The sequence below is a fragment of the Rhyacophila brunnea genome, unplaced genomic scaffold (assembly GCF_057557595.1).
Source record: "Rhyacophila brunnea isolate RB1 unplaced genomic scaffold, BYU_Rbru_1.0 scaffold_4, whole genome shotgun sequence".
In the NCBI taxonomy this organism is placed as follows: Eukaryota; Metazoa; Arthropoda; class Insecta; order Trichoptera; family Rhyacophilidae; genus Rhyacophila; species Rhyacophila brunnea.
In genome coordinates this window covers 6,334,771-6,362,480 of record NW_028233068.1, presented here as the reverse complement: position 1 = coordinate 6,362,480, position 27,710 = coordinate 6,334,771, and the positions used below count along the sequence as shown (strand labels likewise).

Below are 27,710 nucleotides of genomic sequence, written 5' to 3'. Positions count from 1 at the left end.
GCCAAGCCGTCTGCAAGACCTAGCGAGACAGACTGGCGAGAGCCAGCTGCAGTGTTGCCAAGTCAAAATTTAAAATTTCAGTAGAATGTGACAAAAAAATTCAGTAGATTTGACAAAATATCAGTAGATTTCAGATTTTGAATACCTACTCATTGAATGACCAATTCTTTTCTGGATTTTCAAAAAATTACACGTAAAGTAATTAACGTCTCGTTTTTTTAGAGTAAAATACCGCGTAAGGTAATTAACGTCTCGTTTTTTTTTAGAAAAAATTCAGAAAGTTCAAAAATAATTAGCGAGGGCTTCAAGAAATATTCCATTGCAAACTTATTTTCCAAATTTTCATTGCATTTCATTTCATTTCAGTGCATTAATCATGTCAAGTTTACTATTAACATAATCATGAATTTACTCACAAATATTATGGAAAACACAAATATTAGTAGATTTTAGAAAATGCAATAAGTATATCAGATAGGTATGATTTAAAAATAAGGAAAGAACTCACCTTGTGCAGATAACAAACGACCTTGATGCTACTTTAGAATATTATGGTCTTGTAATAATAATTATGAAATAAAATAACAATAATAAGACTATTCATCACCATCTATTTATTGTTTGATTTATTGTTTGTTTTCGTTATTATTGTTTTCTACACAAAATAATGTTAGTTTATAATACGATTTATCACTACACTTAAGTAGGCACCTAGTTATTTTTATATCACTGGTTTCACGATTACTACTAAGGACAATTTAAAATGTTTTCTGAATAACAAATGAATCAGGAAAAATATTTTAAGAAGTTCAAAAATAATAGGTACGAGGGTGGGTCAATAATTCCTTAGAAAAAAGCATTAAAACAGTTTTTATTTTTGTATTTTTTTTTATTTCTCAACATAATCTCCTTGGAGCTCAATACACTTGGTTAGACGTTTCTCAATTTTTTTTAAACCGTTAGAAAAATAAGTTTTCGGAAGGTCCTCAAAATAAGCATTTGTCCGATCGATGACTTCTTCATTTGAAAAAAAACGTTGTCCACTTAGCCATTTTTTTAAGTTTGGGAAAAGGAAAAAGTCACTGGGGGCTAAATCTGGCGAATACGGTGGGTGGTCGACCAATTCGAACTTCAATTCTTCAATTTTAGCCATTGATCGTAAACATGTGTGAACACGGGCATTGTCCTGATGAAAGAGGATTTTTTTCCTGTTTAAATGAGGCCGTTTTTCTTCAATTTTGTTTTTTAGCTGGTCCAATAAAGATGCATAATAATCCCCTGTTATTGTTTTTCCTTTTTCCAAATAGTCAACGAAAATAATTTCACGTGCATCCCAAAATACAGTAGCCATAACCTTACCAGCTGATTTTACGGTTTTCGCCTTCTTTGGACATGGTTCGCCTTTCGCAATCCACTGCTTTGACTGTTCTTTCGTCTCGGGAGTATAGTGGTGTATCCATGTTTCATCTACAGTCACAAAGCGACGAAAAAATTCATCCGGATTGCGTTGCATGAGCGACAACAGGGCTTTAGAGGCCACCACCCTATTGCGTTTATTGTCGACTGTGAGCAGACGCGGCACCCATCTTGCAGAAATATTTTTCATGCCCAATTTGTCATGTAAAATAGAAATGACGCTACCTTTTGAGATCCCTGTAACCTCAATTATCTCACTCAACTTTAATCTTTGGTCACTTAACACCATATCGTGGATTTTATTGATCATTTCTGGTGTAGTCACCTCTACAGGACGTCCTGAGCGTGGTTCATCCTTTGTTGATGTACGACCACGTTTATATTCATTTAACCAGTTATAAATAGTTGCAAGTGAAGGAGCAGATATGCCGTAAACTAAATCCAACTCATTTTTTATTTCCTTTGCTGTTAATCCTTTTATATTAAAATGTTTAATAACAGCTCTAAACTCAATTTTCTCCTTTTTTTTGTAAACAAGCAAATTTTTTTTTAAATGTACGAGAAACACACAACAACCCGACCAATCTGATTGAAACTTCGCAGCATACTGAATCGGTAGTGCCGCTGCATGAAAACAAACCGCTTACAGTACTAGTCGCGCCACCTGTCGGCTTTTCTAAGGACTTATTGACCCACCCTCGTATCAATATTAACGAACTTGTATTAATAATTTTAATATTGCTATAACTGCTGCTATCGGAGAATGCTAGAATAAAACTGATGAAAATTAAGGGCACAGTAGAAACCATTTTCGACTGTCTAAACTCTAAACAATCTGATGAAAACAAAACTATAAAAAGTAGGTACTAGGTAGGTACCCAGTTGTTCCTTGTTCGAGTTTCGAGATCCCATTGTTTGGTGTAATTAAAATAATTCCTGATTATAGAAAGGAAATCTCTCCATTCGCGATGTTTTATTCAGTTTTATTTTCATTCTAAATATCATGAGAAAGTTTTAGTTATAGATATGCCACCATAAATTGTCCGGTTTTCGAATTTAGTACTAAGCTCACCACAGTATAAAAAATATTGAATGATATACCTATCAAAATCAGCATGTGGCGCTCTCACTAATCGGAAGACTTATAAATTGTTATATCATATAATTATGTACATTCACCTTTACTTGCTGAAAGGTTCTTGAGAAACCTGACCTAAAATTTAAAATTGCTATTCAGTAATTAATACCTAACCAAATTAAATGTTCAAATTTACTTTATGTACTTGAGCCGGATCCAAAAAGTATCATTCATTCGAACTTACGTGCATAAGAAAAATATTTGAAACCAGAAGAAAAAAGTTTTTTTGCGTTCTAAAAAAAATATTTGTGGACAAAAACCCTTTGTACTAACAATGATTGAAATGTTTGAATAATGTCTCTTGTTCTTCGGTTTCCTTCTTATCAGCTTATCACTTAACAATGATGCAATTGTTCATCCCCATTAAATTTTATTTTTGCTGGTCACACATAGCATAGCATTAAAATATAATGATTATTGAGTCATGTTACGTTATGGTGTGACGTTTTACGTAATAAATAATAATAGGTAGGTATTAATTTATTATTTTCTAAGCAATGATGATGTCAGTGGGTTAAAATGCCGGTATTGGGTAGCGTAACAATGCATCCTTTGTTAATTTAGAAGCGTGTATCCAAATCAACAAAGGCGTGCGTAAATCTTTTCAACTTTACTATTAAATTCACCATCGTTGACTTAAAAATATGGGAAATAGCTAAATATCAGTAGATTTCATGAATTTCGAAAAAAAATCAAAAATTCAGTATATTGGCAAAAAATATCAGTAGATCTACTGAAATTTCAGTAGACATGGCAACGCTGGCCAGCTAGTATATATTATTTTGTCGCTTTTCTTTAAAATTTTTTTGTTATGGCAGTACTTTTTCATCTGTCAAAATAGTCAAAATTAGTTTCTTTTGACATGTTTTTAATTTTGCGTTAGGTATATCTATGTTTTTAACATTGACTGTCCAAAACTAAGCGATATTTGCGGCAGACATTACATTTAAAATTGATAAAAGGTACACAGAAGAATATTATGATGAATAATTCATCATCAGATGGTATTTCAGATATTAAATTTGAAGTAGATTCCCCTTCAAACATAGATAATTTGTATTCCGGTGTCGATATTAAAGAGGAAACGGATTCTGACTTTGAAAACGAACCTCTCGTTTATCTACCGTCACCGAAGTCTGCATATATTCCAATTCAAATAGATCCTTTAAAAGAAGAATCATTAAGCTTTGATATTAAAGCTGAATTGGATGACGAAGAAAACAATCATTTTGTGGAATATGAAAAAGGAAATACAGACGACGATATGGTTAGATACATTTCAAATTGTAATATTTTACATTCACCATTTTATTTGCGGACTACGTACCATTAATATAATTCTTATAAAATATATTAGTAATTTTATACTACATACCTACTCCATATCGTCATTGTGGTTAAAGTGTTTTGAAACTAAAAACCTAACACAACCCACTGAAAAACAACCGAAAACCTAGCTTATGTTTGAGTTACTGTAGGTTGTGTTGGGTTTTTGGTCTCAAAAGACCACATTCACAAAAGTAGATAATAATATGGAGTATGTACATACCTACTACAAAATTTACAAATTATTTAATTCTTCATTAAATACTAGTACTAGGAGTTCAGAGAATCATAAATGTTTGCTGTTTAAATAACTTCATGCATAATTACAGAAATAAACACCATACTGCAAATAGGTATTTTAAATTGACGAACTAACTGATATATAATATTTTTAAAATTGATCATCAATGTACTTTGGTACCAATAAATTTTGAAATTTGTAAAAATTGTTATTTGTTCAAATACTTCTGGTCGCAACATACTTAAATATATTGTGCTTGCATGAAAAAATCGCTTGATACTAATATACATTTAATATATTTTAGTTAAGTCCAAAACTAAATGAAGAATATCAGGATACGATGAAGAGGCTAGATTGTCCAGAACATATAAAGAAAAATCATTCATCGCTATTAATATTTTCTGACACTGAGGTTAAATGTAAAATCGTAAAAGAGGAGCAGATTGTTAATATAGTTACTGCAAGAAAAAAGAAAATTAAAACTAAAATAAAAAACAGACTTTCCAAATTCCATTGTTCTATATGTAACGTTTACCTCACTGATAGCAGTCGTCTCTCTGAACATTATAATTTGAATCATTGGAAAAAAGAAGTCTATGAAAATACACAACGGTGCTCAAAATGTAAAGGTAACTTTGTGAACAAAATCGATTTTGATAATCATATTGATGACTTGGGCATGTGTAAGTTTCTCAATTGCAAAATATGCGGTATGCTTTATGCCGATACCGACAGACTACAGATACATTTGAAAAGAAAGCATAATATCTTAGAAAAGGACTTTAAATACAAATGTAAATATTGCAATTTAGAATATGATAAACATACTAGTTTATACAAACACATAGCACGTAAACATACCGAAACACCTACAAGTATAGATGATATCAATAAAAATACATCATGCCACAATGTAACAGGTATTCAATGCTCTAAATGTAAAGGTCAGTTCGATACAGAATCTCAATATCAGAGTCATCTGGATGACAATAGTATGTGTAAACTTTTGAACTGTAACATTTGTGGGATGATATACACAAATACTAGCAATTTACATATTCATATGAAAAGAAAACACAACATTATTAAGGGAGACTTTAAATTTTGTTGTCAATATTGTGGCTTAGAATTCATGAAGAAAACTACATTACACTCGCACATAAATGTGATTCATATGAGCCGTCCTAATAAACCTTCACTTTACAAATGCATAACATGCAATGCAGAATTTAGTCTGAGAAACAGTTTACAAAAACATATTAAAAGGAAACACAAACTAAAATTGGGCAATGATTCAATTGACATTCATATTTGCCAATTTTGTGGAGAAATGTGTGAGACCTACACAAAACTCTCGATTCATATAGATCAATTTCACAACAGTAAAACGATAAGTAAAAAACACCTTGAAACAGACGTCAATACAAAACTATCGGTCTCACATGAAACTCTATGTAATGATGAAAATAATTTACATTCTAAGACTACTGATTTAGAACAATCTAATACTCTAAATGACTTTGACAATTCTTTAAAATTCAAATGCAAGGCATGTAATCAAAAATGTAAAGATTTAAAAGCACTCAGGTCACACGTAAGAAGGTATCACTGTTTATTAAAAGTTCCCGAGAAGAAAAACCTGTCAGAGAAATTTACTTGCGAATATTGCGGTGTTGCGATGACCAGGCGCAGTCTCAATAAACATATACAGAGAAAGCATATTGAAGAAAATAAATTGGGGAATTTTAACGCTCCCATTGACAGAAAACATAAATGCATGTACTGTGACTATCGATCGGACGCCAAGGGTAATATTAAAATCCATGAAAGAATACATACAAAAGAAAAACCATACATCTGCGGTATCGACGATTGCCAGCATAGAGCGGCACATTCCACATCAATCAAATTGCATAGACTCACCCATGACCCTACAAAAAATATGTTATTCTGCGATCATTGCAATTTCAAGACGGTTAATAAATACTTTTTTAAAATGCATCAAAAAGAACACCAACCTGGAGAAAAAAACACATATATATGCGAGCTATGTCCATATAAGACCCTATTTTTTGGTAGCTATAAACAACACAAATCTAAGCATGCGGATGCTAAAAAATTTAAATGCGACATGTGCTTCTTTTCAACAAATTATATGACTTCCCTGAGAAAGCATGAAAAACTTAAGCACGGTTGTAATGTGTCTGATGACACCGCAAATAAAGTAGCACACATCGATAATAATTTAACAAATTGGCAAGAATGGATTGTTAATCAAAGCAATCCCCACCTATGAGGAAGACTTCTGAATAATTTCAACACAAATAAAAATAGCTATAACTATGAAATGTTTGGCCGGGTGAGATTCAAATTCACGTTAACACCAGATGCCATCTGGAAATCATGTTTGTTCACCTTGATTTATCACAAAGCCGGTTCTTTCCTTGACAAATTGGAAGAACTTCAATAGTATAGTTATTATAATTTTTTTATGTTGGCGCCGAATGCTTCGTATTTCTTGGACAGAGCACAGGACGAACCAGTCAATCATCCAGACTGAAGATAAAGGAACGTCTCACGACAATATGTCTGAGACGAATTCTGCAGTTTTTTGGACATGTTGTCAGGCGCGGACCGGACAACCTGGAGAGACTGGTGGTTTTGGGTGACCTCCAGGGAAGGCGAAGCATAGGAAGAGTGTCTGCGCGTTAAGAGTTGACTGGGGGGGGCACCATCCATTCTGCCCTGAGAGAAGCGGAAGATCGAGAAGGATGGAAAGTCTTGGTCGCTCAAAGGATGACGAAATTCAAATGTGGTCACGCTCCTCAGCCATGAGTGTACGACCAAGAAGAAGATTATGATTAATTTGCATCAGTTGGGTGGATAGATCGCTCAAATGATAAGTGCACTCACTCAAACAGTAAAAAATGCGAGTTTGAATTCCACTCGGTCCAATAGGAATGTTTCTGAGGATTACTAAAATTATGTGTTTTCAATAATATCTAACATTCTGAAATCATGCGTATATTCAATACTGAATAAATTTTTTTTTTTAATTAATACTTATTTTTCTTATTACTCCCAATAATCACCACCACTGCTGTTGGTCTTTCTCATGAACCCCATTGGTCTGTTTCCAATGCCATCTTTGGCCAATTTAACCAAACAATACTCGTGGACTTTGTTTCCTCCTTTGTAATTTCCGCCCACTTCAGAACTTTTCTTTCCTTTTACCAATGTAGCCAGTCTATTTCCACCTGAGATTAATAATGTCATGCATCTACTTATTAAGTTGGTAATGAATATTGATAAATATTTTTCTTAAATTAAGTGAACTGCAAAATGTATTTATCAATACAGCATGTAACCGCTGAGTTGCCATGACAACAATCAACTCCACTCCCGATTATCTAACCGCAAACCGATAGAATTGCGAGGTGGTCGGATAATCCTAAACTGCTGAAAACAATTTAAGTGCTGTAGTATAAAATAAAATACGACTTTTTGTACTGAAACATCTTTATTACATTACATCGAATGCCTATTTTATACATTGTTATTTTATACTTTTCCTGGAATCGTCTCAGATAAAGCCGGAAACCCTAACTTACAAGCAAATCATGATTCACAAGATTTGAACATTAAAATATATTCCATAGGTAATACCAGAAAAACTCTTAATCATTTAAAGGCAATGTAACACTTGCTGTTATGATTATATTATGTGTACCATTCTTTTGTGGTGAAACCCAGCGGTATGGCATTCCAGCACTTATTTTCACTGTCGCAACATGGAAGAAAATTGCAACTTTGCGCCCAGATTTGATTTATGACTATCAGGATCAAGACGATTTTCAATGTGCGAATGGGCAAATGTAAATTTTGATACTAAGTAATACATGAAAAATCTCAAGTGAGCAAAACACCCATCATAGAAACAAGGTTTATATGTGGTGAATACCAAGTGATAATAAATCAGCTACAATAATTAATGGATTTGTATTTTCAAGTCAACACGGTAGATGACTGCGAAGTCTGAAATCTGTAGCTTACTGTAGCCGGCATTTTCTATAATGATGTTGGCATTGGGAGCATAGAAATAAATATAAATTATTTTTCAACTGCAGGTGCTTTCGACGTGTCTTGAAGAAAATCATCCTCAACCTGGAATAGAATAGACAAACATTTTGTTATGTGGATCAAAGCTTAACTGTATGAGCAATGTACACTTTCATCTTTACAGCTGCAGGATCTCATGAATCGTATATATTTCAAAACATTCTGAAATTAAATAGGAGCCATGAGATAATTATTGGCTAACAGAATTAATCAACCTTATTTATTTTATTGTTGTCTTTTGTCAATTTTTAGCGCAGTGCTCAAAACGGAAAATTTTACCAACGGGAGCACTCAATAATTATTCGAAAATATTAATATGTGTTCGAGTTCTCTGTTACATGAGTACATAGGTACCTATATACCAAGCGTTTCGTATTAACATGTAGTAATAAAAATGTAGTGTAAATGATTTTAATATTTTATTGGTAATTCAAGAACCAGAATGTAATTTATAATTTTTCACGAAACGGAGCTACGTTCCATACCGCTCCGGTCCATTTGGACCACTGTCTTAGCGGAAAGACATTATAATAAATAAAATATAACACATTATGTAGAATGGAGTCAGATTCTTCTGGCAGTGTATACAAATCATTTAGGTGTCAGTATTTTTACTTTCAAATGACACTAACACCGTTGCATAGTAGATTCGTCGTGGCCGCAATGCCAAAAGAATATGTCCATCTTCTACATCAGGCATGCCCAACCCGCGGCCCAAATGAAGACTTTTTGCGGTCCAAGGCCCAATTAAAGTTTTCAGCTTTCTATATTTTGCATTTTGGTATTCATACAATAAAAAAAATTGTTCTCGTAAACTTACCACAACTGCGTGCTAGTACCTGTTTTTATGCTTATGCCGGCTCGACACATTCGGCGAGCGTGTGGAGTCGGTAATACAATAGTCAGAGTGAGACGGCTATAATCCGAGCATTGACCAATCAAAAAATCGTTCATTACACTGTTTCAACTGTTTGTATGGCTTACTCGCGTTAGTCAATTTAGATCAATGGCTTCTAGATTTATGTTTTCTGAGAGATATAATAATGAAATTAAATCAGAAGCTACAAGGTGAAAACAAGCTTATTACAGAATATTATCAAAATATAAAATCCTTACTAACAAAACTCAAGCTTTATTTTGATAGTCAAAAATCTTGGTTTCATTTTGTCTGTTGATACTTGTTTTTTAATTGGATGAATATTTTGACAACATATAAAAATAAAACAATCACTATCAATTACTACGTCGCCTTCGGAAACTCCTCGTATATATCCAGACTTTTGGCCAAATCATACGGTTCTTGGGAAGCAGGCTGAGGTTTTGGTTTATATGAAATGGGTATAACAGAGGGATAAGGATAATATGAATAAAATTTAACATAATTACAACATATTTTATATAACAAACGAAAATAACCTACATTAGATTCTGTAATGAAAATCAATGTAAATAAAATATAGTGTATTATTTCTTAAGACAATTATATTATATTAGACTTAGATACCCTTAGACAGGGCTTTTTTTTCCATTTAACGCGGTGGAACGGCGTTCCGGCACCTTTTTTCACGGTTTTATTTCAAAATCAATTAAACGAAAAAATATTTGCGCTTAAGTAATTACAATAATAATTCGTTAAAATGATAAAATAAGGTACAGGTGGAAGCCATTTTGAATGTTGGCGTGTTAGTGTTAGTGAAGTAACCGTATAATTTAAATAGCAAACCTGCGTATGTAACTAGCTTCATACGTATGTCTTTGCGTATTATGATTTTGACAGTTTGACGTTTATCGCATGGCGGCATCTGCGTATATTGTTATTTACGTTTGTTTAGTCAGTTTGTGTTACGATTACGTGTTGTGCAACTATTTTATATATTATTTAGTGCAACCCCAAGTTTAAATATGAAAAAAATTTCCTGTTACTTCTCAACCACCGGCAGCGGCGCCGATTCCGCAAATAAAAAGCTCAAAACATTAACAGAAACGATGACAGAAGATATGGAAATATCGGTACATGTAGATGTTCCTGAATCATCTCGAGCTGATCTCGGGGATCAAGGTCGAACTCAAAACGATTGGCCAGACTGCTGGTCATTAGTTCAAAAAAACGATTTTTGCTCAAAAAACGAATGGTTGAACGTACACAAAATGAAACTTGGCTGCACAATTTGCAGAAACGTTGGAACTCTTGGAACTGAAACGACAATGGGAATGAAAATATCCAAAGAATGGGCCAATAATGAAATCACGTATTCTGGGAAAGAGAGGAAGCTACAATTGGGGTCACTTCGAAAAAAAATTTTCGATCACAGAGGATCTATTGCACACAAAGCAGCGTTAAAAATCATTTCTGAAGCCAAAAAAAAGCAGATTGAAAATACTTTTTTAAAATTGTTATCTCGCGAAAAAGTAATAACAGCAAACATTTTTCGAACTGCATATAAAGTAGCTAAGGAAAATCAATCATTCAATATGTTTGAAAGTGAAATTAATCTCCAAGAACTAAATGGGATCGAAATGGGTCATATTCTCCATTCCACTAACGCATGTATTAACATTGTAAATCATATATGTGATGAAATGAGAAAAAATGTTTTCAAAGTAAGTGTTCAATCGAAAAATATAATTTCTTTGATAATTGATGAGTCTACCACCATAAGCCAAAAAACCACCCTCATTGTGTATGTTCGATGCTGTGTCGAAAGTGTTGGAATGAATTCACCAATTAATTTGTTTTTGGATTTGATTGAACTTAAAGACGTAACGGCAAAAGGAATATTTGAATCATTACTCCAATCTCTTGATTTATATGGGATGACAGAAGAATATTTAAAAAAAATATTTAGTTTCGGTTGCATGCGACGGCGCTGCTGTGATGTTAGGTTCTAAAAATGGAGTGAAAAAATTGCTGACAGAAAAATTTCCTTCAATTATAGTTTGGCATTGTACTAATCACAGATTAGAATTATCAGTAAGTGATGTTGTAAAGAAAATTTCAGGGATCAATAGATACAAATCATTTATTGATAAACTTTATGTTTTATACCACGCGTCGCCGAAAAATAATAGAGAGTTGCATTTATGTGCAGAATCACTAGGCGTTGAGGTACGGAAAATCGGAAGAGTTTTAAGTACCCGATGGGTGGCATCTAGTTTTTGTTCAGTTTCGGCTGTGTGGAATAATTATGAATCCCTTGTGCGTCATTTTGAAGAAGCGATGAATGACCCTACAAGAGATAAAAATGACAAGTGTACTTACAGTGGCTTAAAGAACAAAATAACATCAACAGCATTTTTATTGGATCTAGCATTGATGTGCGACGCTCTCCAAGAATTGTCGGAACTTAGTTTGGACCTACAAAATCGCAATGTGAACCTTTACATTGCAAATCGAAAAATAAATGAACTCGTTCAAGTTTTTGAAGAAAGAAAACAGAATTTTGGACCCTATTATAAATGTGCTGCAGCTGCTATAAGCAATCTGCATTTTCGTGGAGTTTTACTTCACGAAAAAGTTTCTAAAAATGATCCTCCTATTGATCCGAAAATATTTTATTCCACGTTGAAAACGTCAATTGAAAAAAGGCTGCTAGATAATAAAGATGTTGAGTTTGCACTTTGGGCTCGCGTACTTGACCAAAAATATTGGCCTGAAGACATTGATAATCGGTTGACATTTGGAGAGATGGAAATTAGAAACATTTCGATCAGGCTACAACTAGATGAACGAGAAATGATTCGTGGATTTCGCGAATACATTCTCGAAAAGACATATTCTGAAAAACTCTTGCGTTTGGTATATGCTCTGAATTCTATTCCCATTTCTTCAAGTGAATGTGAACGGGGGTTTTCGCAAATGAATCTTATTATTACCCCAACAAGAGCTTCGTTAAACACTAAAACAGTTTCGGCACTCTTGTTCATCAAACTCGTGGAACCACCCTTGACACTTTTCGATCCTTCAAAATATGTTGATAGGTGGTTACTTAAAGGAAGACATTCGGCCTTAGACTCAACACTAAGAAAAGGAATCGCCGAGACTTGGAAAAAACTTTGGAAATCACTCTAAACTTTTATTCAAGTTCATAAATAAATACATTACATATGTATTTACAATTATATTTTAAATTAAGTCTTATTTGTACAATATATTTCAAATATAATGTATGTATTTTATTGTTTCTGTAGCTTTGATTTGACTAAAATAAAAAATTATCGTAAAAATCAACCTTTTTTTGTTCGCTTCGTGGCATAGCTCCTTTAAATTTCATTTAAGTGACATTTGAATATAATTTTATTTAGTAAAAAACTTGACATGAAGTGAGTTCCGGCACCTTTTTTTTTTAAAAAAAAGCCGTGCCCTTAGAATAGAAAATAAATGTAATGTTCACTTCATAAATATTATATAAAATTGGTAGGTACTTAATGAGCTTTGACAATAATTTTATTTATTAGAAAGAATCTATTTTTTTATATAAGAAATACATGTGTATAAGTGGTTCGATGTGATCCGGCACATCCCAAAATTATATAAAATATCCATAAGATAAAATACATTATTTTAATAAAAACTGAAAATACATAAAATCCAATGTTAAATCATTTTCCAGATGGAGCCTTCAAAACTTTTTATATACCTATATAATTGCTTAAAAAATAATCAAATGAGAAAAGGGTAAGCAATGTGATATTTTGGCTGCCATCTTGGTATTATAGTTGCAAAATCAATTATTGAATCAGATGGTGATCACTAATCATAGAAAATTTTAATTTTCACCACCATCTTGGTATTATATAGGTTTCCATTTTGCAAAATGTCAAGAATAACTTAAAACTATTATTCAACACAATAAAATACATGTCCAAACAGAAAATCAATTAAATCAGACAGTAAATATAGAAAATAGAATTTTTGAAAATATGCTATTTTAAAATTTAGGTGTCCAGGGTAAATTTTGATGTGGCTCAAAATCTTAAAAATGACCTTTAGGCGTATAACCCACTTAACGCAGCAAGTGGGGCTCTCGCGCAAAATTTCACAAGTGGCGCGTAAATCATCGAAAATACAACGTAATCAAATACGCCAGCGCATACTGGATTTGACGACGCATTATGCACGCCCGCCCCATGAGTCATCGTTTTTTGGCATCTCGGCGATACGAATGAACGAAAATACAATGCAGTCCATTCATTGAACGCGGCGAGCAAAATCACGCTCTGGAAGCGTCGTCGATCGACGGGCGAGAAGCCATTATTTAATAACAGAGAACTCATTGTTTAATTTTATTGCGTGTCCGATATTTCGCTGGTAGAATAATGTCATCGTGAATATTAATTACAAGCCCCGAAATAATATAATATTTTTATTGCTTTGTTATGAGAGACGCTGATAATAATAATTATTTTGTGTTTCTTGGGCCCCTTATTACATAGGTGAAGGGTAATGCGCGGGTGGGAGGGGGCCTACTCAGTAGTGAGCGCGTCGAGCGCTTTTTTGGTGGGCTTTATGCCTTAGGATATGCCTATTCATTATGTCAGTCCATGCTTTTATACACCAAATTGCACAATTCGTTGAATTTTTATGCCACCCCAGATTAATATGAAAAAAAACTAAATACCTCAGATTACAGGTCCAATAAAAAAAACAACAAAATGAGTGACAAAATTAAAAGGATCTATAGGCACATTGAATCCTCCAGATTATGTACAACACAAACTGCCTACTTAATATTGTTAACATCCGTATTGAGCTTGTGATATTAACTATTACCTACTTATTACACTTACAGACAAGTGCAGCTTGGCTCAGCAGGACACTAGAAGAAATCCCGATAGACCAATGACGCCCGGGTGCAATTTTATATTGCAAACCGTAAAGCACACATCATATACCCACATACATTCCAGTCTTATCATATACATTTGAGACATCACATTTTATTCACCCTGCGAGCTGATTGATAAGATTCATTCAGTGTTCATATATTAAAAATTACGAAAACCACACAACAGTTCAATATTACCATTAGTTGATTGATGTAGTACTCATATGGAATAGTATCAGTGACAGGATCCAACGCTATTTGCATCATTTCGTCATATTCTTCCTGGAAATAATAGCAAGATAAATAAAATATATCTTTCACACATTCGTATTGTCGTTGATACATTCGCTTTTTTGCACATAAAAGCTACATACTTAATAGACAATCTTAAGTTTTTCAAGAATATTTCCAATTTGAATCCATTGGTTAAAATAAACTAAAATCCCTGAGTTTACAAGGCCTGAACAAAAACGATGCATAAGTGCGAGTGAGAAAGTATTCGGCACCCTTATAATCTCTGCGACACGCGCTAGAGTAAGATAAAAGTTTTACAGATGTGTGAGATGGTTTGCTATGGTGTCGTCACCAAATCTAAGTTTGTTGCATAGCTAAGCGTCGATAACCTGCGAACGCGTATTGCTAAAATTGATATTTTTTGTGTTAAACATAAAGTCAGTGGTAAATATTTTTAGTTAATTAAGTAGAAAAGATGGTTCTGTGTGTTGTATTAAAATGTGGTAGCCGTACTGATAAGCAAGAAGATGGTATTACGTTTCATAGGTAAGTTGATACATGTTCGTGATAATTTATTTGTATATTATTATATATTTCAATATCAGTGACCTAGTGTTTCTTTAAAATTACTTAAATTATGGATATCTTTACCTAATGGTTGCATTTTGACCGTTTAAAAATACTATATAACGTATATATACTATTTAATGTAACTAAAAATAGAAAATTATATTTTAATTCTGAGCGTCTAGTGCGAGCACTTTGGGCGAGCACTGGCGAAATGGTCTATAGTCTCAAACATCTGTATACGAATGCGTTCGCTCACCCACAAACCAAACGCATGGCACGCAGCTTCATTTAGCAATGCTATATATACAATCTATAGTCCAAGCCTGAGTAGTACTTTATTTATATTTTCTTTTGATCATGTGGCCAACAAAAGCCACATTAATTAGAATTTAAATTCAATTTTCATCAAATACCATCAGTCAATAGTAGTGATAATTTGAAATATACAATTTCAGATGACAATTTAACTGTCAATTTGGTGTGGGCATGAGTTCATATGAAAAAAGTAAATTTCCATTACAATCATCCTTTCGTAAATCAAATTTTATTTCATTTATAAAAGCAATACACCCACAATAAATTTAAAGTGACATATTAGTATTATTATAATGGTTCTAGTTATAAATCGGTTCGCCAATTGACTATATTATGGAGAATGACCAACTTGCGTAAACTGTTCGCCTTCTTCGAGTATTAGCTTTGTGATTTTTTCTTTGGTGAGGAAGCCTTTGTTTTCTTCGTCTAATAATTTGAAGGCGGCCAATAATGTCTCAGCATCGGCAGGATAAAATCTTTATAAGAAAGAACTCACAGTTTATGGTCCAATAATAAATTTATTGTTTATTAGTTGTGATAGAGCTTATTATATTAAAAAATAAACAAAAATTAATAAGTACTCATTAAAAAAGTATGATTTAATAAAGGCAGAAAATGTTTAATGCAAAGATATTGAATCTTCTTCCAGGTGAAGCCTTCTGTGGTTTCCCTATAAGTTTCAGTTTAACATAAGTACCACTTTTGTATGGAACAAAGAATTAACATGGTGGAGAACATTGAGAGTTTGCATGAGAATTAGAGATCCTTTTATTTCCTCATTCATATTTTTAGGCTCTGTCTCTATAATGCATACAAGAACAATTATTTCTTCAACATCTTTGGTTTAATCGTTTAATGACATAATTTTACCAATTAAATATTCTGAAAAGCTTTGAATAATGTGTGAGTGAAAGTTTATTTAGGAGATGTTTTTCTAGCAGTAATGAATAAAGGAATTGAGGAATTCAGTCATCAATAATGAACGTCTCTACCTACTATGCATAATTCCTATTGTTTATGTCAAAGACAATAAATACCTTTTTAAAATATTCTCTAAGTTTTAGTTAATTATTGTCTACTATTCCATCACCAGCATGTCATGGAAGCGATTTCATAGTGCTGTGTGTAGTTTAATGGACGAAACCGAGAGTCAGGGGCAGGGCCAGATTTATCATAGGGCTGGGCTAAAGGGGCTAGAGCCCAGAGCCTCCGAACTGATAGCCATAAAAATAGATTGAAAAAGTTCATAAAGAAAAGATGCGCACCAGTTTTTTTTTATGTTTTGTTCAGTTATGTTTTCTGGGTCTCCCAATACATTTTAGACTGAGCTCTCTTCAAATGTAAATCTGACCCTGGTCGGGGACATTGATTTATACGTGAAAGAGTGGAAGGGTTTGTACTTCGCGGATCACCACTACTGGCTACTGACATAGACCTATCATGGAAGTACGTAGGTCTTGTGTTGTTTAAGTGTAGCACAAGGGGCAGGTAATTCAGTAAGAAATGGGCATAATACAATTTATGAGAGAAAATGACAAATTTTCTGGGAATGTACCCATTTAAGATAGCCAAGCAGAAATAATACAATATGGTAGATACATAATTAATTTAGATGACAACACTAAAAATAGGTTGTTGCCAAAATGTTTTATATGTAGGAAAATTTTATAATTTATTCCTCTGGACTTAATGTGTCAGCAAGGTTGGGGTTTTCTGAGAATTAATAAAATAATTCAAAGGTTAAGCCAAACGAAAATGTTTAGGAATGATTGACTTCATAAAGAATATTTCAAATAGCCTTTTGACAATAAAAATAAATACATTGTGTCACACCTATGTTCGGAAAGTTTCTGGCATAAGTATGGTAAAAAATTTGAAAGGTGGACACTTCCGGAAGCCTCCTTGTCTTCAGTGGCCAGCAGCACTTCCTGGATTTCTGCTTCTGATGGACAACAACCTAAAACAAATATGTCACTTTAACAATGGTAATAGATTATTGTACATAAGTGAGCTAGTAATATTACAGGTACCTTTCGCTATTTTTGAAAAAACCACAAAAATGAATTTGACTGCCTTTTTACATCAAAAGTGTTATATAAAGGCTTTATCATATAAAATCTATATATATAAAAGTCGGGTTAGTTACACCATTTACAACTCGAGAACGGCCGGACCGATTTTTATGATCTTTGATTTGTTGAATTTGTCTCCGCCCCGAATAGCAGAATAAGTACTAAAACATCGGAAAAAAATATGGAAAAAAAATATGAAGAAAATTCATTTTCTCATACATTTTGTATGGAACGTCTTTTTTGATGATATCTCGAGAACTGATTGACTGATTTCGATGAATTTTTTTTTGTTCATCTCGGCCTCGAGAAGTTTCTTTGGATTGGATTGCGCATTGCGATAAGTAAGAAAAACACAAAAAAAAAATCCGTATACAGTCCAGATCTATTCTATTCTATCCAGTCAGAATGTACCAATGTTGAACCCCCAACAGAAGGAAGTGTACGATACGTTAATGAAGGCAATTGATGATGGAAATGGTGGCTTATTTTTCCTCAATGCGCCCGGTGGAACTGGGAACATATACCTCATGTCATTGATTTTGGCCACTGTTCGTGCGAGATCCGAAATTGCTATAGCAGTTGCTTCTTCTGGGATAGCGGCCATGTTGCTAGAAGGACGCCAAACGGCTCATTTAGCGTTAAAATTGCCGTTAAACCTTCAAACGACTGAAAAACCGACATGCAATAATGCGAAACACTCAGCAATGGCCAAAGTTTTGGTAGCAAGTAAAATCATCACCTGGGATGAATGCACAATAGCGCACAAATGCGCATTGGAAGCACTCAATCGAACTATGAAAGATCTGCGCAATTACTCAAGATGTTTTGGAGGTGCAATGATTCTGCTATCTGGCGATTTCCGCCAAACACTACCAGTCATTCCAAGATCGACCGCTGCCGATGAAATAAACGCTTGCCTCAAATCATAGACTCTGTGGCGCTATGTGAAAAAACTTTAGCTGACGACAAACATGCGAGTTGCATTGCTAAACGATCCATCTGCCGAAGATTTCTCCAAGCAATTGCTGACTATCGGTAACGGCCGTGTTCCTGTCGACGAATCGAACGGATTGATTTAGTTTCAACTGAATTTTTGCAATTTCGTCTCATCGAAGGACGACCTCATCAACAAAGTGTTCATTGCTAACCACAAAAATCACAATTGGTTGAGTGAACGAGCAATTCTTGCGGCGAAGAACAAAGATGTGGATCACTTAAACTTCACAATTCAAAATCAAATCGTTGGTCCACTGCATTCCTTCAAATCTATCGACTGTGTAATAAACGAAGACGAAGCAACCAACTATCCAACAGAATTTTTAAACTCATTGGATCTGCCTGGCTTGCCACCGCACAATTTACAACTGAAGGTTGGCTCGGTAGTCATCATGCTTCGAAATCTGAACCACCAAAACTATGTAATCTACTTATTTCATTTTGATTTGATTTTTGCACATTTATTGAACTTAATTCATTTTTAGTATTCATTTTAACTTAATAAAAAACTGAATTTAATTCAGCTAATAAGTTAACACAAGATTATTGATTCTGAGGCGGTATGAAGTTCGCCGGGTCAGCTAGTATTATAATATAATATACTTGGATGATATCGTCGTGGTAAATGCAATAGGTCGTATGTCAAAAAAATCTCAAAACTGTTTTATTGCGCCATAGTGATCAGCTCAGTCATCTACACGACCTCGAATAGCTCTTATGTCGTTGAACCAATAAGAAGTCGACTATTTCAACACTTGCAAAAAGACGAATCGACACGTCATTGATATTGGTCAAGCCAAACAGTTGTATGTCAAACCTCATCATGACAGTAATGTTTTTGTTTGTTTCTATTCCTCGTTCTTGACGTTATATTCAAGAATTCATCAAATAATTCGATGTAAGTAATTTTCTAACCACTGTTTTATTTAAATCTACTTTATAATTACATTACTGTTGTTAATTTTAGTAAATTTTTCAAGATTCTTTCTAGAGATACTAACCTTACTTTTTGTCTCATTTATTTATTATTGCCAAAGTAATTATTTGTTCAAGATCGACAGTTTTAATAAGACACTGTTTATTTAGAGTAAAAATTAGTTATATAATAATGCAATTATTATTAATTAAATAGAAATTTGGTACACGAATCTTTGACATAGAACCTTTTGCATCAGGGAATTCCGAGCATCGGTTTTGACATACGATCAATTGCATCTGTTCCAGATTACCAAAAAGCTATCAAAATGATTAATGGAAGTCGTGGGCGGTACTTGGTATCTTTAGCAGTCAGCAAAATTACTTCATCTAAGAATAACGGTAAGAATAAATAAGTTTATCTCGTCATAAAACAATACGGTGTGGAGTGGAGATGACATTTTGCTGAGGAGCATGAACGATTATCAAATTTAAAAATCATTATTTTCTTCAGGACCTCAAGTAACCTGTGGAGTCGTAGGAACCACTGACGATGTGGCGTTACAAGTTGAACCTGGGAATGCGGCGGAAATTGAACTCTTAAAGCATCCATTAGAAGAAATTTTTCAAAATATTGGCTCAGAAATAGAACTCGATTTTGCTGAAGTTAATAATACTTTGACTGTTGAAACTCCAATTTTAGAACAAGCAGAATCATTGTTGAAGCAACCTTCGGACATAGAGATAGCAGAGAACACTGTATCAACACAATCAGCCCTGAGACAAAATATAAATTATGATATGACGATGGCTGAACATCTAAGTGGCCCTGAACATTCACTATCTGACAGCAGTAGTGACTCTGAAGATCTGTATCAACCTGAAGCTAATCAATCAAGCTCATCAGAAGATTTAGAGGAGTTTGCTATGCAGTCTGACACCCATGGTGATGAACCTAATGAGCAAGTCAATCAAAGAAAACGAAAAGGGCAAAGCATTAATTGTAAACTGTGGAAGAGGCAAAAAAACTCTCAACTGCGATTGCTAGGCAAGTCTTATGTGGGTTTTGAGAAGAGTGAAGAGTCCGGCAAGTATAGACAAACGTCTAAAAAAAAATCTAAGACCATAGGTCCACGTTGTGGTGGGCATAATGTGCGTCCTCAAAAGGGTGGGCCAAAAACAGCCTTTAAGTGCGATACAATTAGTGATAAACAACGCACCGTGATATTCACAAATTTTTGGAAAAAAACAAGTTGGGATTCCAAAAAAACATTTGTCACCGAAAACGTTTTGCAAACCACCCCAAAATACAGAAGAATCGCCAGTGAAAACTCAAGAAGAAAACAAAGCTTTCGCTTTTATTTTACAGCAAAAAATGAAGAAACTGAAGAAATAACTGAAAATATAATTAAAAAACAAGTTTGCAAAAAATTTTTTTTAAACACTTTAAGTATAGGGGAAAAATGCTTAAAATTATGGACCTCGAAGGTTGAAGAGCCGCAGTCATCTGAAACGAATTTAAATAACCAGAAAGATGCAACACTAACTATTTCAGAAGAGTTAGAGACCTGGTTTAACTCTCTGCCAAAAGTTGAATCGCACTATTGTCGATCCTCTTCAAGTAAGTTATACCTGGAGCCAATTTTTTACAGTTTTCGAGACATGCATCGCTTATATCTAGAAAAATGTGCTTCTGAAAATAAAAGAAAAGTATCATGGGGTACATTTCAAAATACTTATAAAAAATTGAATCTAGACATTTACACGCCAAAAAAAGATCAGTGCAATGAGTGCACTTTGCACAAAAACGGGACACTCGACGAAGAAAGTTTTCAGAAACACATTAAAAAAAAGAACGATGCTAATGCGGAAAAAGAGTCTGATAAATCCTTAGCTCTGAAAAATGAAAACATCAGATGTTACACAGTCGATTTGCAAGCTGTTCTTCTTTCGCCTCGTTTAAATGCTTCAGCAAATTATTATAAAACAAAATTAAAAGTACACAACCAAGTCTATTATAACCAAGCCACGAAGGACGTCTCGTGTTATGTATGGCATGAGGGAGCTGGGGGGCTTGAAAGTGACGTCTTTTGCACTATAGCTACTAAATTTATCTTGAAGGAAATCGGCCATCTGGTACCGCAAAAAGTTATAATATGGAGCGATGGTTGTGCGTATCAAAATAGGAATGTAAAATTATCAAACGCACTACTCGACATCAGTATGAAGAATAATCTTATCATAGAACACAAATATCTGGAAGTAGGGCATACACACATGGAGGTTGACAGCGTCCATTCAACAATCGAAACGAAGCTAAGAAATCGAAAACAAATTTTCGTCCCTGCCGACTACATGGCTATCATTGAAAGTGCAAGAGTAAAGAAACCATACAAAACACTTTATCTCAGCCATGACGATTTTCAACAATTCAGCACAGACTACTACAGCAGTATTCGGCCTGGAAAGAAAACTGGCGACCCATGTGTAAACGATGTCGTTGCATACCAGTATACTCCAGAAGGTTTAATAAACTTTAAATTGGACTTCGGCCATACATGGAAACCACTTCCAACACGAGCGCGAGTTTCAATCGCAAGCAGTGAACGATTAAAATTATACAATGGGCCTTGCCCTATTGAGGAGAGTAAATACCAACACTTGCAGGTACTAAAACTATTAATTCCAGAGGACTACAGAGATTTTTACACCAGACTACCGTTTAAATAAAAAAAATACTTTTTTATAAAAAAAATTAAGTATTCTTTTAAAACTGCTATTTTTACTTTTAAGTAGGTATTTACCTGCTCTGTTTTAATGCTTTTTTAAAAAATATTTTATGTATTGTATTTTAACTTTAATCTTTTCTTTTAAAAATTGTAATTGTTTTTAAAAGTACCTAATTAAACAGATCTCCAATTTATAATAAATCTACTTTTTCATTAGTCTAAGCTTACTTTTTAAGCGTTTATGTACAAGTGTATAACAATATGTATATTAATATAATATAATCTGTATAATATTATATTCGTTTCATTATAAATACCAAATTTTAGTGAATTAAATATAGGTATGTATACATAAAAATTGGACTTATGTCAACAAAAGTGGCCAACATTGATGAGCAAATAGTCGTATGTCAACCTAACTTTCTAAATATTCATCTTACGTAAAAATGTTGATAACCATCTTAACAGGGAACAAATTTAACCAAGAAAATAAATTTGTGAAAAAAATCGGTGAAATGGGGTTAAGATGGGATAGTTTTTTGTCTCTCCTGAAAAGTTTGGTATTTTTGACATACAACCTATTGCATTTACCACGACGATATTCAACAAAAAAACAAAATTTAAATATAGATTTTGCAACTTTTTGGAAATATAACATAATGAAAACAATTTGTGATGTGTTGTAGGAAGTGTAATAAGATATTATGTAGTTAGTATCAGTGTTGCCAACCGTCGTTGACAAAAACATGCGAGACGGTGTACGAAAAAAAGCTATTTGGCAGGAAAAACGCTAGATCTTTTTGAAAGATTAGAAAAGTTGCATTATTAAAATAGATTTAAAACAACTATTTCATCACAATACTACGGGATTCAGAAGGCAAAAGTCGACTCTGGAGAACATAGGCAACCTAGTACTAGACATCAATGCAGCACAGGTCAAAAACGAAGTAACTCTCACAACATTCCTGGACATCCAGGATGCATATAATAATGTGCATGTGAAAGAAGTGTCAAGGGTGTTGAATGAATGGGGAATCGGTGGGAAGATCACTAAATATCTTAAGCAGTATTTAAATGAAAGAAAAATCACCATGTGCATTAATAATGAAAAGAAGAGTACGGTATGCTCAAGAGGCCTTCCGCAAGGAGACCCCCTATCCCCATTACTATTCAACATTCTTACAACTGACATATTAAAGTTAATAACAAGGGTCAACATTGTACAATATGCAGATGATTTCGCACTTTTTTGTTCGGGAAAAAGAGTAGATGAATGTCAAAGGTTAATGCAGAAGAGTCTTGACGAAATAAAATTATTATTGGAAACGCGAGGCCTCAAAGTAGCTCCCAGCAAAACTAAGGTGGTACTTTTTTCCAGAGGCAAGAGACAAAACCAGCTTAACTTAAAAATCGACGGCACTATAATAGAAAGAGTAGACACTTATAAATTTTTAGGTATGAACCTGGACTATAGACTAACGTGGAAGCATCATATTAGTCATTGCGCGAATAGCCTGACACAACCTCTGAACATACTCAAAGTACTGGCGGGAGGTGGGTGGGGCGTACACCCCATTCATATGAGAAGGTTATACACGGCACTCATTAGAAGCCGATTAGATTACGGGAGCATGTTTTACCACTCCGCTGCCGAAACTAATTCGGTGAGGCTAGATCGCATCCAGTCCAAAGCATTAAGAACATGTGGAGGATTTATCAGGACAACGCCCATTCACGTGCTACAAGCGGAACTCAGCGTACCTCCACTGAATGTCAGGAGATGGGCACTGGCTACCAAGACATGGATGAAGTGGAAATCTATAATAGATAACCCCATATTGGCAAAGGTGAAACTCCTATACGAGCTCGTTGAAAGCAATACATACTATGAGAAAAGAAAGCTCCCACTACTGGTAGGAATCCTTAAAGCCACAGAAAATTGGGAGGTATTAAATACAAAATGCCTAGGTATGTATTCGCTGAGGAGGCCAGTTGGTACCTACGACCTCAGCTCTGTTATCCAACTAGAGGTCAAAGGAATAGACAAACCAAAACGGAGCATAGTATCCGATAAAGCAAGAGAGCGTGTCGAAAAAATGCTGACAGAGAGGTACGCAGGATGGAGCCACCTTTATACACATGGATTCAAAGATCAGAATAGAGCAGGAGCAGCTCTTGTGATACCAGAAGTAGGCATAAACAAGAGCTGGAAGCTAAACCCAGCAATACCAATAATGACGGCGGAACTCATCGCGATAAACGAAGCAATTAAATACACTTTAAGCGATGATTTCTCAGCGCAATCCGCTGTCATTTTAACAGACTCCAAAAGCGCTTTACAACATCTTGCCGCAGCAACTCGCTCACATAACAGTAAAACCATAGCATACCACATCCTTGACCAGATCGACGCCAAGAAAAATAGAGGAGGAGATCTATGCCTTCAATGGATCCCATCGCACATGGGCATTGAGGGAAATGAAAGGGCAGATGATCTGGCAAAGGAAGCCGGCCATTCAGGGGTACCACATCAGTGGATACCAGAAAACCTGGACTGGAATGAGGCTATAAAAAAAATGTGCCATAGTATGTGGATAGATTTTCACCATAGGGCATCAATAGAAAAGGGGAAATGGAGTAAGTCAATTCTACCATCACCACGAGAGGTGCCCTGGTTTGTAGAGTCTTCTTTGACGAGGAATGAGCTTAAGTTAATACTGAGGCTAAGAACAGGGCACACCATGGGCAAAAGATTTGATGTCCTCATGGGAAGAAGCGAATCGCAGCTCTGCGATGAATGTCATGTTTTAGAGGACATTGTACATATAGCACTGCAATGCCCCAAATATGAAATTCACAGAGTACAGCTGCGAATTGCAGATATCTATGAGAATGTCGACGAATTGAAGGGTGTCCTGGCGGTGGGTAAGACGGAAGAGCTAGGCAATATTGTAAAGTTATTTAACAGAATAGGAGTGAGGACCTGATCGACGGATCCCCTTCTAGAAGAGAAGAGGCGATATGACAGCGAGTCGCAGTCAAAGCCTCGGTAAAATCACAAAAAAAAAAAAAAAAAGATTTAACGATCTTTCTTGTGATTCCTCATTCATTCAACCTTGAACCGTTGAAACTTATTATAAGCATATCGGGTATTTAAATTAGTAATTTTTATGCTTACTTGCTAACAATATTTGAATCTTCTGTCGGACATAAAATAATCATACAGCTTTCTTGTTTTGTTTACATCAATCCTTACAATTTTTCTGGCATCCAGAAGTTTTAATGTTGATTTTTTAGAATATTCTGACATTAACATGTCCATAATCTCTGTGTATTTGGCGGGAGTCAATCGTAGATCGGAGCATATCTCCTTTTCTTTATCATTCAAGGTTTCGTAGCCCTCCAAACCTGCTATTTCTAATGGAGTCGGTGCTTTTCTCGGAAGTTTCGTTTTAATTATCTCTGGAACTTTAATAGCTGTGTTCCAATCGAAATCTAAGGTTTTAATTTTTTTGAAAATATTATCTTCTCTATCTTTCAATTTTTGATATAAATGAAAACTTTTAAAACTTGTGATTCCTTTTTGCCGTAAATTAGACAGACGATTCAAGTACAACATCATTTCTTTTTCAATTGAAAGATTTTCGATGAAAGCATCAAACTGCATCCCGGACATGAATTGCAAAAACACACTGAGACGTTCGCATGATTGTACACCGAGAGTTTCTTCAAAATTTAATAACCAGAAATAAAACTTATTTGGTAATATTAAACCGTGTCTGCTCAATATAGTCAAACGTCTCTGCCTCTCTCTTAGTTTATTATTATAAGCCCTGATGGATGCGCATTGTAGACTTTGAAGCAGAGCATCTTGATCAACGTCGTCCGATATTACGGCGACCAAAGAATTTTCAATGTCATTATCGAAGCTGACTTCAAAATCTGACCGGAACGCATTGTACCCTGCTAATAAATCACAGTGCAACTTCCTAGGAGGATCTTCTTCATTTGAATTACTATACAAAAAAGGAAGGGATTCACTTATGTTAGGAGAAAAATTGGCCATATCTTGAAATTGTTCATTAAGATAGTGCTTTACGTAATGTTTTTCGCATTCTTGGCTGGAATGTGTTTGCACACATTTTGACACATCATCCCAGTTTCCAAACCCACTTTCAAAAAGTCCTTTCAGTAACAAATACTCCTCGTTTGCTGACCAACTGCTGTCCTCGAAAATTTTTAAATTTGTGGGGATTACAGAATAGTCATGGTCGCTTTTGTGAGAAAATCCTTCTGCGCCTTTCGAGTAACAATTTGGGCAGAGTGATGCAGTACATTCCACACACGAAATATACGTTGTATTTAGTTGTGCCGAACAGAAGTCACATTGTCGATGGAAGTCGCTTTCAGCGTCCATGGCGCCGGACGTTGAAAATCCAAAATACAAACGTAATCTTTATTCGGATAACCTCATCTCCACACCGTGATAGATATTACATAAAAATTAAGCAAAGCAACTTTTTTTTTAAATCATCAATCCTACAATTATGTAGTACAGTGAAACATTATATTATTATAATTTGTGGAATATGTACAACAAAACTGATTTAATTTAAGTAAATGAATAGAATTTACGATTATTTGTCATTTCGATATTATATTCTTCAAGAAGCAATACCGTAGGATTGTAATTCTATTTTATGGTAATATTGTTATTACATCTTATTTAAAATTACTAATAAACACATTGACCGCATACAAAAGTATATCACTAGATTAATTTTAGTCTATGCCAAATACGGGCTGTCACTTCTGTCAGAAAGGAACAGGTTGTAATGGATTATTGGATTCTATTCTATGGTTTTTGCTTTAGTGTTGCCACTCTTTTTTTCAAATGGAGTATTACACCTACAAACTTATCTGGAGAATGATATGGGGAACTACTGTCGAAAACTACGCAATCACGACTCGTAACTGGCATAATATGATGTTCGATTGACGTTTTTCAATATGGCGTCCTATGGTAGTTTGTAGTTCCATTTTTGACCATTCTCCAAACAAGTTCTGTACAAAGTTCTGAACAGTCTTATTAGCTATAGTTTTTGAGGAAAAATATATTAATTAGTATCAGGGCTGGAAATGGTCCGGAGCGCAGTTCCGGTTCGTGAAAACGGTAAAATTACAGCTACGTCTCGTGAAAAAAATAATACGACCGTCTAAGCAGATAGGGCATAATATAGCGAAAAAACCTAACTAATCTTATTTTTATAAAATACACAATATAATTCTGCATAATTATTAGCATTCATGGTTTGCTTTGTACTAGGTTTCCTCATAATATACCTAGTACTTATTCAGTAGCGGAACTCAGCCCAATCCAGAAAAAATAAAATCTAAAACAATACATAATATGAGGCGTGTAGTTTCAAAAACAACTTACTCCACTTCTTGACGAAAATGAGTTATGAATGCCAAAATCTAAAGGAGAAGTTTTTGAAAAAGTATTTTTTGTATTTAACGACCTAATAGCATTCAATCTAGTAGAAAAATCAATTTTAAAATCGCTATTGGTTACAAAAGAAACTTATTCCAGGAGTGTCGCAAACCATTTTTCACTTATTCCAAATTGACCAATAAAAATACTGCATTTTCAATGGCGTCTTTATGTTAAACAGTAAACACGGTACGAAATTTCTCACCAAATTTTAGATGAAAAAACAGTATTACAAGCCAATGAATATAATTATTAGTTGTTTAATATCATCATGAATGTGCAAGCTTCACCTGTAATACCCAAAAATGCCAGAAAACGAA

At 34.3% G+C, this 27,710-nt stretch overlaps 2 protein-coding genes and 2 long non-coding RNA genes across 4 annotated transcripts in view; 2 read left to right on the top strand and 2 right to left on the bottom strand.

Annotated features, from left to right (window-relative positions):
- Positions 1 to 3,373: 3,373 nt before the first annotated feature.
- Positions 3,374 to 7,181, top strand: LOC147066762 (uncharacterized). The gene is made up of 2 exons (XR_015071491.1): positions 3,374 to 3,821; positions 4,426 to 7,181. It is a non-coding gene; the product is annotated as an uncharacterized LOC147066762 (long non-coding RNA).
- Positions 7,182 to 7,627: 446 nt separating this feature from the next.
- Positions 7,628 to 27,710, bottom strand: part of LOC147066759 (dynein regulatory complex protein 8-like) — a 30,437-nt gene continuing 10,354 nt past the window's right edge. The window contains exons 3-6 of the mRNA XM_085954207.1: positions 17,018 to 17,141; positions 15,534 to 15,660; positions 14,264 to 14,347; positions 7,628 to 8,285 (exon numbers count right to left, since the gene is read on the bottom strand). Coding sequence (XP_085810333.1) covers positions 8,232 to 8,285; positions 14,264 to 14,347; positions 15,534 to 15,660; positions 17,018 to 17,141 — 389 coding nt within the window. The 3' untranslated portion in view covers positions 7,628 to 8,231. The remainder of the gene's footprint in view (positions 8,286 to 14,263; positions 14,348 to 15,533; positions 15,661 to 17,017; positions 17,142 to 27,710) is intronic.
- On the bottom strand, positions 17,008 to 26,687 carry Ada2a (Transcriptional adapter 2A). The gene is made up of 2 exons (XM_085954184.1): positions 25,075 to 26,687; positions 17,008 to 17,141 (listed from the first exon to the last, which is right to left on the bottom strand). The coding sequence occupies exon 1, from the start codon at positions 26,311 to 26,313 to the stop codon at positions 25,078 to 25,080; it is 1,236 nt and encodes a 411-aa protein (XP_085810310.1). The 5' UTR covers positions 26,314 to 26,687; the 3' UTR covers positions 17,008 to 17,141; positions 25,075 to 25,077.
- On the top strand, positions 18,885 to 21,140 carry LOC147066761 (uncharacterized). Its single transcript, XR_015071492.1, has 3 exons — positions 18,885 to 19,150; positions 19,477 to 19,569; positions 19,682 to 21,140. It is a non-coding gene; the product is annotated as an uncharacterized LOC147066761 (long non-coding RNA).